This window comes from Carassius gibelio, chromosome B25 (genome assembly GCF_023724105.1).
Source record: "Carassius gibelio isolate Cgi1373 ecotype wild population from Czech Republic chromosome B25, carGib1.2-hapl.c, whole genome shotgun sequence".
Taxonomy (NCBI): domain Eukaryota; kingdom Metazoa; phylum Chordata; class Actinopteri; order Cypriniformes; family Cyprinidae; genus Carassius; species Carassius gibelio.
In genome coordinates, this window is record NC_068420.1 from 17,544,707 (window position 1) to 17,556,845 (window position 12,139).

A 12,139-nucleotide genomic window follows, 5' to 3' on the forward strand; every position below is an offset into this window, starting at 1 on the left:
TTACTCCTCACCCAGGTGATCGATATGATACTGTACCTCTTCATTCACTGCAACAAATTAATGGTGCTCAGATAAGTGCGATTTGAACCATGCCAATACACTTCCAATAATGCCAGCAAAGTTTTCTAGTCTATTCAAGAGAATGTTGTGGTCAATAGTGTCAAACGTAGTTAACTAGTTCTTTGGGGACTAGTTGTGTTTTTTTTTTATCTGAGACTGCGCTATACTCCCCCCCCCCCCCTCCCTCCGCGCTCACTGTGACCAGCGGGAACCTGGGGGTAGGACACACGAGGCAAGAGAAAAAGGAGATGGAAGGATGAGGAGCGGCAGAAACGAGAGAGGGGAGAGAGGAGTTGTTCCCTAGCTTGTTCACTTGTTCACCACCTCTTCCACGGTGCCTGGCGGTGGCACTAAGTGGCCCTCGGTGACACTGACTGCTCCTCCGATCTTGGGCAGCCGGCAGGAGTCCCCTGTTGCCTGCTCCTCCCCATTCTTGGTGGACGGAAGCAGGCTCCGGCCCCCTGGCGAATGGCCCAACTCCTCCGCTCCCTCACGGACGGCAGCCGCCCCTCCACATCGAGGGCGGCTGGCAGCGAGTTCGTCAGTCCCCTGCTCGATGGCACTATGGGTTCACCACAGCAGCAAGGGATCTTCGGCAGATTGTCCCTCCTTCCTCCCAGGTTTCGGCAACAGTGTACACTTTAAAAACTTCACAATCATTGGGAAGGAGGCAGAAACCGGTGGACATTCAAAATGAAACTTAAATCATTAGTTCACCCAAAAACGAAAATTATGTCATTAATAACTCACCCTCATGTTGTTCCAAACCCAAACCGTTTATTTTTGGAACACAGTTTAAGATATTTTAGATTTAGTCCGAGAGCTCTCAGTCCCTCCATTGAAGCTGTGTGTACGGTACACTGTCCATGTCCAGAAAGGTAAGAAAAACATCATCAAAGTAGTCCATGTGACATCAGAGGGTCCGTTGGAATTTGTTAAAGCATCGAAAATACATTTTGGTCCAAAAATAGCAAAAACTATGACTCTTCCTTGTCAGTTGTGTGAGAGAGTTCAAAACAAAGCAGTTTGTGATATCTGGTTCGCGAACGAATCATTCAGTTCACCAAATCGAACTGAATCGTTTTAAACGGTTCGCATCTCTAATACGCATTAATCCACAAATGACTTAAGCTGTTAACTTTTTTAATGTGGCTGACACTCCCTCTGAGTTCAAACAAACCAATATCCCGGAGTAATTCATTGACTCTAACAGTACACTGACTGAACTGCTGTGAAGAGAGAGATGAACACCGAGCTGAGCCAGATAATGCATGAGACAAATGGTGGTCACACCAGATACTGACTGGTTTTCGGAGCCCCAAATACAGTAAAACTGCACAATTTAATTTTAATAATTAATAATTTCATTTTATTGTGGCCAGCCTAAGGCAAACCTGTCATGCTGTCTTGTCAGCATCTTGATATGCCACACCTGTGAGGTGGATGGATTATCTCGGCAAAGGAGGAGTGCTTACCAACACAGATTTAGACAGATTTGTGAACAATATTTGAGAGATATAGTCCTTTCGTGTACCGTATTTTTAAGTCACACCTAAGTAAAAGTCGCATCAGTCCAAAAATACAAATACTATAAGTCGCAGGACCAGCCAAACTATGAAAAAAAGTGTGACTTATAGTCCGGAAAATATGGTACATAGAAAAAGTTGTATATCTTTGAGTTCAGCTCATGAAAAATGGGAGCAAAAACAAAAGTGTTGCGTTTATAATTTTGTTCCGTGTATATACATAGTTATTTAACTTAAATATCTTACATTTTACTTAAAATTACCACATATATCTTAAGTGACGTTGTTGTTTTTTTCAGCAAGGATGAATTAAGTGACAATATGTGAATCATGTGACACTGAAGATTGGAGTAATGATGTGGTGAGTAAGTGTTTTTGGCCGAGTGGTTAAATCGATGGACTGCTAATCCATTGTGTTCAGTACGCGTGGGTTCAAATCCCCATTTTTGTCATTCCTTGCAGTTAACAGTGGTTGTTAATCTGCTCTGCACTTTGTGCGTCAACTGAGTGGCACACTTTGCTAAGCCACTGGCCCCGAACCTCTCAGGTTGTGGGTCCGAATCCAGGGTGGTTAATGTTGCTTCTGTTCCAGACTTTGGTTTTGGGCAGCCGTGGCCTAATGGTTAGAGAGTCACACTTGTAACACGAGCAAGGCACTGAACCCCCAACTGCTCCCCGGGCGCTGGATATAGCTGCCCACTGCTCCAGGTGTGTGTTCACTTCTCACTGCTTTGTGTGGGCACTTGGATGGGTTAAATGCAGAGCACCAGTTCAGAGTATGGGTTACCATACACTTTCAGCTTTTTTTTTCACTGATGCTTTAAATTCAGCTTTGCATCACAGGGATAAATGATTTTAGAGTACATTCAAATGGAAAACAGCTATTTTAAAAGGTAATATTACTTCACAATATTACTTGTTTGTATTGTATTCATAATCAAATAAATGCAGACTCTGTGAGACTTGCCATTATTTATGAAATATTATTTTATGCATGGATTTTCTCGCACAGCTTGAGCCACTCCGAACAAAATGGCTCGACAGAAAAGAACAATATAGAGCACTTACAGCTGATTTAGAAGCAATTTCCATGATCCATGTCCCTTAACCATCGCAAATGCAAGCACACAGCAGGTTTATGATCTGCAGAGACAGTAAACACTGTTGACACAACCTTTAAAGTCTCTTTACTACTAGAGATCAGCTTTCATCTCCGATCAAAGGAATATTCCTACTAGCTGTGCAGGATACATCCATGCTGCTTTATTCGATCAAAAATACAGTAATATTGTGAAATATTATAACAATTTAAAACAGCTTTATATTTGAATACCTATGTTAAAATGCAACTTATTTCTGTGAGGCATCATTACTCCAGTCTTCAGTGTCATGTGATCCTTCAGAAATCATTCTAATATATCTTAAAATTCAGTTAATTAACTGCTCAAAATTGTTTATGCATGTGTTCTGAATTGGATTCGGCAACAACGGACATCACATGGACAGTACACTTCAGCTGCAATACAGCCATACAAGGCAATCCAGTTATGAATGATTTAGTCCTGAGTACCTTTATGAAACACATCTTCTCATTTGCATGTCTCGCGTCTCTGACTGAAATCTTGTTCTTTGTGGTCAGGAGACCACACCTCTGAAGCAGGTGGGAATAATAAGAGTGTGTGTTTGAGCAGATGAGAGAGCCAGGTTATAAGTAATTCAGATCTTGTGTGCAATTGAATGACGGAGGAGCACAGACAACCTTTTGTTATGTAAATAAAGCCTTATATCACCCAATGGTGTTGGGCCGCATTTTATCCAGCGTTTATGAGGCTGCGTTACCAAGCGGTTTGTTAAGGATGAACCGCATCGACAGCCATCGGAAATCCATTTTTTTGGATCTTTTTTGATTGGCTTTGTTGACATCTAACTCTTACATTTCAACAATGCTGTTAGTTAATTTCTATTTTGAATGATTATTTTGTAGCTTTCTGATTCTGAATGAAGGAGACTTGCTGTGAAATAGTGAATGGAGTTACCGGTGTAGTTTTGTTACTAGAGAGCAGCGTGTGACGTCAGGATCCGGAGGGGTTTCTTGGATACTTGCAGCAGCCTGAAGCTGTCTGTGATTATCCTGAGCACAGATAACAAGCCGTCACTAACGATTTCAGCTTTCTGACTCTAGTGTCTGCAACAGTTACAAAACAAGGTATGAGTTTTGGTTTATTCAAGAGGTTTTCTTTCTTTTGTACAGTGCTTTGCAAATGGAATTGTGACAAAAGAGAATCTTGGTGCTACTCTGGTTATACTACTGTAAATTATGGTGTGTTAATATGTTAATCATTTAGTATTGTGTTATAAAAGAAGATACATTTTACTGCAGTAAATATGTCTTTAGATTCCTAAGTTTTTAATTTAAAGGCTGCCAAAACTTTTAAACGTTTTCATTATGGGTTAACTCTCAAGATGAGGTTTTAGTGGGGCATGTTGTCACAGCGAAGCCTGTTATTGAACAGGCTATTTCTATAGGCTATGTTTAAACAGTAAAAATTTAAGAAAAACACACCCAAAACATAGAAGAGCAGACTACGGTAAAAATTTTACTTTTTTGAGCTCATCTAGCATGTTTTCATATTTTGCGCGGGATTTTACGAGCTCACATTAACTACTAAAGTATTAGCTACAAATTAATATTTGTACGTTGTATTTGTACAGCATTTTCACTGTGTCACTGCATTACTATTTATTCATAAAAAAACAACATTTAAGAAACATATAATAAAAGTAATAACAGAAAAACGAAAAGAATCAATCTAGCCTACTTTCATTGTTTAACTTTTTTGCATTTTCTTTGAGCTCATCGAGATACTAAAATGTAATATTTGTCCTTGTACACTATTCACGCTCCTTTACTATTTAAACAAAGGTAAAAATAAAATAAAATAAAAATAGATAAAAACAGATGGCCTAAATAGGCCTATACTGTCATAAATCGTTACTAGGCCTACATTTTTGTTTAAATGAGCTCATATTAATTGAGGGGCTAATGTTTACAATTTATACTTCACAATCACAGTAAATCACAGTCACAGTTTGAATTGCAGGTTTATATATATATATATATATATATATATATATATATATATATATATATATATATATATATATATATATATATATATATATATATAATTATTATTATTATTATTATTTGTTTTTTTAAGGTTTCTAAACCGTATTTATTCGTTGTCACTGTGTCCACTCTGAGTCCAGACAGTTAATGTACCTCAATATGAGCTTTTCATTCATCATTCACTAATAGTGGGATATTATCAGCAACTTAATGTACAAATACCTATATACATTATTATAATATTAAGCTAAGTTATCTTAAAGATGTTGTTCGTCAACTACCGCCAACACATGTGAACTACATTTCCCATGAAGCGCAGCTCGTCGCTTCCGTGACGTTATTTGTCCACGTGAGCTTCATTCAGCTGAGCGCTGCAAGGATGAATGGCTGGGGTTTGTTTAAAAAATTATATGTTTATTATGTTATCTGCTCATACATGTTATAAATGTCTTGTATGCGTAACTTCTGTTTGTTGCTCTCTGGTGTTTTGAGTCGCATGCATGCAGTGATACCGCACAGCCATCTGTATGAAGCTGCACAAACACATCTGATGAGACACAAACGCTCATTTAACGCAGTGGTCTTTTTTTCCGAGCCATTCACTCTGGTTTTATGTAACCATGCCTGCGCTCGGCTGCATGAAACCAGGATTTGATCGTGAAATCACGCCATATATTAGTGAAGCAGACTGAAGTCCTGGAATGCTTGAGTGCGGGGGTGTCTGTCTGTCCCCTTCACTGCAGTCACACATCTGAACAGCATATGCATGCCTCACGCTGCAAACAACACTCAGGATGAGAAATACATGGCTTTGGAAATGGTATTTGACTTGTTTACAGGGGGTGGAAGATGGAAACGTTGGAAAAATGGAGCAGAGACATCATGGCACCTCATCAGCTGGATAAGAAGGCACAGTCCAAACAAAATGGTGAGATTTGCTTCAAACCTGCCTATTTATTTATTTTTATTCTTTTGGAAATAAGGATTGTGTCTTTCAAATGTCTTTAATGTAATCAATCTGGTCAAATTTATGTTAAAATGCACAAACGCAATTGTAAGATCGCAAAGGCATTGTAAAAAGAAATATTGACAAAGTTTTAGGCAGTAAGTTTTATAAATATACCGACATTCTCGGACGGTGCATCTAAAAAAACCATATTGATGATTACCATTATTATTAACAAAAAAAGTCAAATAGATGGCCAGAATATGAATTACGCTTCATCAGAAGTGCTGTTCTAAACCATAAAGCTTTCCACAAGCATCCATCAGGGTAACATGCATAATGCTCATAATGCCAAACGTTAACAACATAAAATGTCACGCAGAACTCTATAACTTAGGTAACCGTTCACAAAATGAGAACAAATGTAAGTATTTAAATGAAATAATTAAGTGTGATGCATCACACATGGATCTCTGGGGACTTGTTGGAAATCTTACGAGTGACTCAAATGTTAAAATTTGACCAATTTTCAGCTTCTGAATTATGTCCCTAAAAATCGTTAACAACGTTACACGTCTTGAAGTAACTTTTTGTTTTGTTTTTGTTTTTGATTTGCATTTTGTTTGTGATTTTTTTTTTATTTTTTTTTTTTATTAATAATAAAATAAAAAGTGAACCAGTATTTTCTTGAGCTCATTTGATTTGATTGGATAAATGTTTGTAGTGCAGACCTCAATACTCCAATTTTGATTTCTCAAGATCATTTTATTTTTATTGTACTGGTGCTTTGGTTCTCTTTCAGGAAACCTTTTTTTGTCTTTTGGTCTGTTTTATTCAGGCATGATTGCAAAAAATCTTCTCAACTCTCTTAAGAAACGCAATCATTTGCAGCTCCAGCCAATTTCTCGCTCAGCATGTGCCACTGGTAAGAACTACAGTATGTGTTTATGTAAATTTTTTGGGATTATTCAGGACATCAATCACATTTTTTGTTATGACATTCATATACCGTGTAGGTCACTGTCTAACAAAAGTTTATCTTTTTTAGTATGATGTCCATATATATTCAAACCTGATTTAGCAAAATTATTCATTGTAAATTGAAAAGTCTTATTACAATTTATTAAAGAAATCTTAAAATAAAATAAAAACTGTAAAATATATAAATCATATTAATGGGAATCTGTTGCAAAAATTGTATAAGCTTGTAAAAATTAATTTCCTTAAAATAACTTGTATGAAACTGTAATTAATGCAAGTGACAATATTGAATGAGTCTGATAGCATTGACAATGGTTCTTTATTTTCACTAATGTGCAAATTTAATTTAGTCAATGCTGAATGAATCCTCAGACAGATTTTGTCAGATTTGCTGTTTAGCGCTGTGTCGTGTTAACAAACATGCACATTGTCAATTGGCGGAACAATAAAACGATGGAATGGCTGTCTGAAGTGAGATATGTGGGTGTTTTAATGCATGAGTCGTGTTTTCCTGGATCAAACAAACTCAGCTCCATTAATGAGCATCCTCATTGAATCAAACACACTCGCTGACAGACAGGTGCCTTATAGGGAGAAACTTAAGGGCAGTTCCTTATTAGCCTGTTGAGCACTTAAGAAGATGGCTGAAGTAACACTCTTGTTTTGCTTTGGGAGATTTCATAATGCCCACAATCATTAACATGTCATTAGAACGTCTTAAACCTTGTGGTCTTTGTCAGTTTTCAGTGGGCAGAAGTAATAGAAAAAAATACTTATTTAAATGATTGGGCACTGATAAACATTGATAGAAATTATTTGATTTGTAAAATAATTAGCATTTACTCTGCGATCTGAGAATTGTTTAAATTAGTGACTTGTTGGAATGGTTTTAAGAAAGTCCTACATTTCTTTGCGTACTGAATTTTTATTGATCTTGTATCTATCCAGTCATCTTGTTTATTCAGAAACTAATTTTAGATACATATTTTAATGCATCCCTATGGACCCCTTTACATCAAACATGAAGGTTATTAAAATAAGTAAACTTTGTATTAAAGCACATTCTCTTGCTTTTGTTCTGGTATTTGAACAAAATTTGACGTAAAAGATCTGTTCGCCGACCTCAAACCCTCTGATTTGTATCTAAGGCTCATGTCCAGATCTGATGAGTAGGAACGAGCAGCCAGACTCCCGGCCGCTTGCCGTGGCCCTGACGCCCCAGCTACCCCCAAGAACTCATCGTCCCCTGTGTCTCTCAGTGTCCTCTGACAGCAATGGACGCTTCAAAGCTCTGGAGACCCAGGAATGGAAGAACAACCTCAAAGCTCAGGTAGGTGGAAGTGCTCTTAAGTCAGCTGTTCGTAACTTGTTGGAGGTTCAGTTTGAGTTACCCATCTTATTGTGTGACTTTATCCATTAGATGGAGCAGGCCCATAGTGCTGGAGCAGCCAGCAGCACAGGTTCCCTGGAAAGAGCGTCTCTCTTTTGCGCTTCTGGCTCCACCACCACCTCCAGCTCTGGCCTCTCCAGTCCGGTGGAGCACCTCACCAAGAGCAAGTCCTCTAGTCGCTTTTCACTTTTCTCCCCACCTTGGAACAGCAGCTCAGAGTCTGACTCCAATCCACCTTCCCGCTCCGGATCTAAGAAAATGCGCAACTACAGTCGCAGAGCTGGTCCTGGCAGTGCCAAAACGGGCCCAGAGACTCCAGAACCCAAGCAGAGCGTCCCTGAGCATTTCCAGTACTCAGAACCAGTCATATCGAAGGTTACAGACTACATTTTTGTGGGAAACCTGAACGCGGCTTATAGTGGGCGTACGTTGTGCCGCAATAATATCGACAGTATCATCGACATGAGCAGCCTGCCTGGGGAGACTTGTTTGAGAGTCATTCCTTGCACTTGTTCAAGGGGTGTCAAGCATAGTTGGTCTCGTCTCAAAGTGGACATAAGTGACCTTCCGGACACAGTCCAAGAAGGGCTGGCACTCAAGCATCGATGCTTCGATGACATCAATGAGTGTATCGATGCCTCCACGGAGAAGAGGAAGCGAGTTCTGGTGCATTGTCGTGATGGTTTTTCCCTCGCCCCCACTTGCATTATTCAGTACCTCATGGTCAAACAAAATATGAGGCTTATTGCCGCCTACGAGCTGCTCAGAGCCAAACACCCAGTCAACATTCGGGAGTCCCATCAGAACGTTCTGGTAAGTCTCGAAAGAGCTCTGAGACCGGGTGGGAACACGGACCCAGAGTGCTTTAAACAGGCCATCTCTCGAAAAGTGGCTTGGACCTGATAGCGAACCTTGGGGAACCTCACTTTTATTTTAGCGTTTTGTATTTTGTAAATTTAATTTTGAATATTATTTCCATTGTTAACTCTGTGGAAGGCAGTTTTTTATTGTTTTAACTGAGCTGGATGTCATGGTGTGAGTACTAATTGTGAAAATGTACTTTGTTGTTCAGTGGCCATTTTAGCAAAACAAAGCCTGGGAATTTGAGTCATTCGTTTTGCTTCTGGCTATACAAAACAAGAACAAACATGCTTTGTGCAGCTGCTAAACAATGCGATTTGTCTGGGAATATATCTCCTGTTTATTCTTCTTCACGTGGGTACATAGCCATGCTGTGCAGGTTTATGTTGAGGAAGAAGTTAGCGGGAGCCCTCAGGATACAAAACGATGTCATATATGGCTGCAAACACCACTACTGAGGCTGAAACGTCAAACTGGAGTACTATATCAACTAAACATCTTAAACACTCTGAGGACAAATTGAGGACTAAACATGATTAATCACTGAATCTGGTAGTACATAGCACAACCTTTGTTGGCCTCCTTATTCATTTGACAGTTAACCAGGGTTGAAAGATGTACAGTAAGAGTAGTCCTCTATGAGGAGACATTTCATTTACTAGGTTAAGTGTCTTTTATTAAATGTGTACTATTCAACATGTTTAATCGAATAATTCAGTGCTTGGAAACAATGTGAATTTTGTGATCGTGTAAAGCATTGAAACTAACCCACTTTATACCTTGTATGGTTTGTTGGTATTTGGAAAACGAGTTAAACAGAGTTGTGGAGCAATGCTCAATTGCTAAGGCTTGATATTGCACTTACAACAAGGAAATGCACAAGTTTTGCTGAAACATGGTTTGACTTAATGTTGCACAGTGAATATAGATCAAAATATTTTTATTACGATAATGTTTATGCTTATATATATATATATAATGATTGTTGTTCCATGGTTTCTATTGTATTTTGATTTAGCCATTTTGACAAATGTAACCCTGATAGCAAATGTACGTCACTGAGGCTACTTGAATGTGTGCATTTTCTTTAAGAGCATTATCTAGTTTGCAGTGTGTGTGTGTATATATATATATATATATATATATATATATATACACGCACACACAAGCATACATACAAATAATTAAATAAAAGACAAATGCAACAAAGATAGATAGCTGTCATGATAATCGATTGGATATATTGTTGATTATAATGTGATCAATAGTTTTGTTACTTTGCAAGATGTTTGCTTCTAGTGTAGATTGGAATGTTTTCTGCAACATTTAGGTTTTTAAGTTTATAGTAATCTGCTGTTGTTTTGACGTCTGCACGCAAATATAATGTATCTTGGTGACGTACATGTGCTTAAGGGGAAATATGTTTGACATGGCTTATGCTTATCAGCAGTGATTCTTTTATTTTGATATTTAGTGTGCAGTTTGGTGAAGAAAGACCCTCCTATGTTTTGGTGCCTTTCGTTTGAAATCATCCAGTGTGATTTATTGTGACATTCACACGCGCACACTATATGCACTCATCGGGTATTGACAAAATGTCGTCCTTATGCTTTGACATGTTCAGGAAATGCTCCATGTTGGTGTAATTTTTTGATGTATGGCAGAGATCAGTTTCATCTGAATACGCCGTTGTAAAGGTTTCATAGCAGTGCTCACAGTGAACAGTGCCTGTACTTCAATTAGTGTGGTGGTGATGACGTCAATCAGTGTGATCATTTACTTTCTTCTACGGGCCTGCAATTAGCTTCTGACATTAGCAAAGCTGTATTTAGATTCAAATGGAACATTTACTGTTGTTTTATTCTTATTCATTAGCCTATTTAAATCTATATTTTTGGATGGTTGATCTTGCCCTGTAAAGGTCTAACAACATGAACTCTCAGGTTAACTTTATTGGCCTAGAAAACATTCTCAATGCGTTAGAAACCAGAATAATGTGAGGCAATGTATTTTCTGTATCACGTTTTTGAAGAAAATGCATTTGTACATGTTGATATTAAAGAGAATCTGATGCACTGACTTTCTTGTCATGTATGATTTTTTCCAAAAGGAAATGTGACGTGAATTTTGGAAAATATGTTTTAGCAAGAGGCTACAGTTTTGCTCTTACATGCTATGGTACTGTAAGCTGATAATGTCAAGTAGTACTAGTAACGGTACCCGGGTTCACAAATATCTGCCCCTAGTGGTTGGGAGCACTGCTGTTGTTTAGGATACTTTTTTAGTGTTTAGTGTTTGTGAAGTACGAATGTCATTAAATCTGTCCTTGAAACATTTTAACATACCTGTAAAATGTATTTTTGATACTTTGCAAATGTCTTAAATGATGTACCTTTTGTTCTTTACAAAATTTTGAATTTCATCAATATATTACAAATGTTACAAATATATACTATTAGCTATTATGATTTAAACAGTTAGCTATGACATTTAAAACTGATGGAATAAGGGTCCTATCTAGTGAAACCAGTCGTTTTATAAAAAAATTAAATGAAAATGTATAAATTTCTTAACCACAAACGCTCGACTTCACACATTGCGTAAACACGTTGGAAAGTTCACATGTAGTTTGTTATTTGTTTGTGTACTACTGTTCAAAAAGGTAGGGTCGGACAAAAAATGCAAACTCTCATTTTGTCCTCCAACTTTGAAATCGTATGACTTCGTTGTTTTACCATTTTTTGGAAAAGGCGTTCAACTTTCTTTAAACATTCACTTTGTAAACACTGGGTTGGTGCTTTCACCTACGTCATGCATGACCTTTCCAACTTGACTACGTAATGCGCGAAACTGAGCTAGTGCAAAATAAGCATTTGTGGTTAAAAGTATTTTACACTTTTAAGTAATTTTGCCCTTTGAAGTTGCATTGAAACTGCAGTGTGGACCTTCAACCCATTGGCTACCATTGAAGTCCACTATATGGAGAAAATCCTGCAACTATTCCTCAAAAACGTTGGATGATATAGGGGTGAGGAAATGATCAGGAAAGGATTATTCTGGAAGTGAATTAATTATTATTATTTTTTAAGTAATTGCATTTGTTTAACAAGGCAATGGTATCAGGGCAGATGCTTGAGTTGGAATACAAGAATGTGATGTGCATATCATTTATTTGCACAAGCATGATGAAAATCTTAACTTAAGAATGAGGTTTATAGTAAGTAGTAACATTGGTTATATTACGA

The 12,139-nt window shown here is 37.8% G+C and overlaps 1 protein-coding gene across 3 annotated transcripts; it reads left to right on the plus strand.

Annotated features, from left to right (window-relative positions):
• Window positions 1-5,009: 5,009 nt before the first annotated feature.
• LOC128013913 (uncharacterized) lies at window positions 5,010-10,974 on the plus strand. Of its 3 annotated transcripts, none has more exons than XM_052597106.1 (5): window positions 5,010-5,108; window positions 5,556-5,644; window positions 6,465-6,587; window positions 7,792-7,973; window positions 8,064-10,974. In XM_052597106.1, the coding sequence occupies exons 2-5, from the start codon at window positions 5,566-5,568 to the stop codon at window positions 8,934-8,936; spliced, it is 1,257 nt and encodes a 418-aa protein (XP_052453066.1). In that variant the 5' UTR covers window positions 5,010-5,108; window positions 5,556-5,565; the 3' UTR covers window positions 8,937-10,974. The 3 variants fall into 3 exon arrangements, with proteins under 3 accessions (XP_052453066.1, XP_052453068.1, XP_052453067.1); XM_052597108.1 differs by having other exon boundaries at window positions 6,501-6,587; XM_052597107.1 differs by having other exon boundaries at window positions 5,053-5,644; window positions 6,501-6,587.
• The last annotated feature ends 1,165 nt before the right edge of the window (window positions 10,975-12,139 follow it).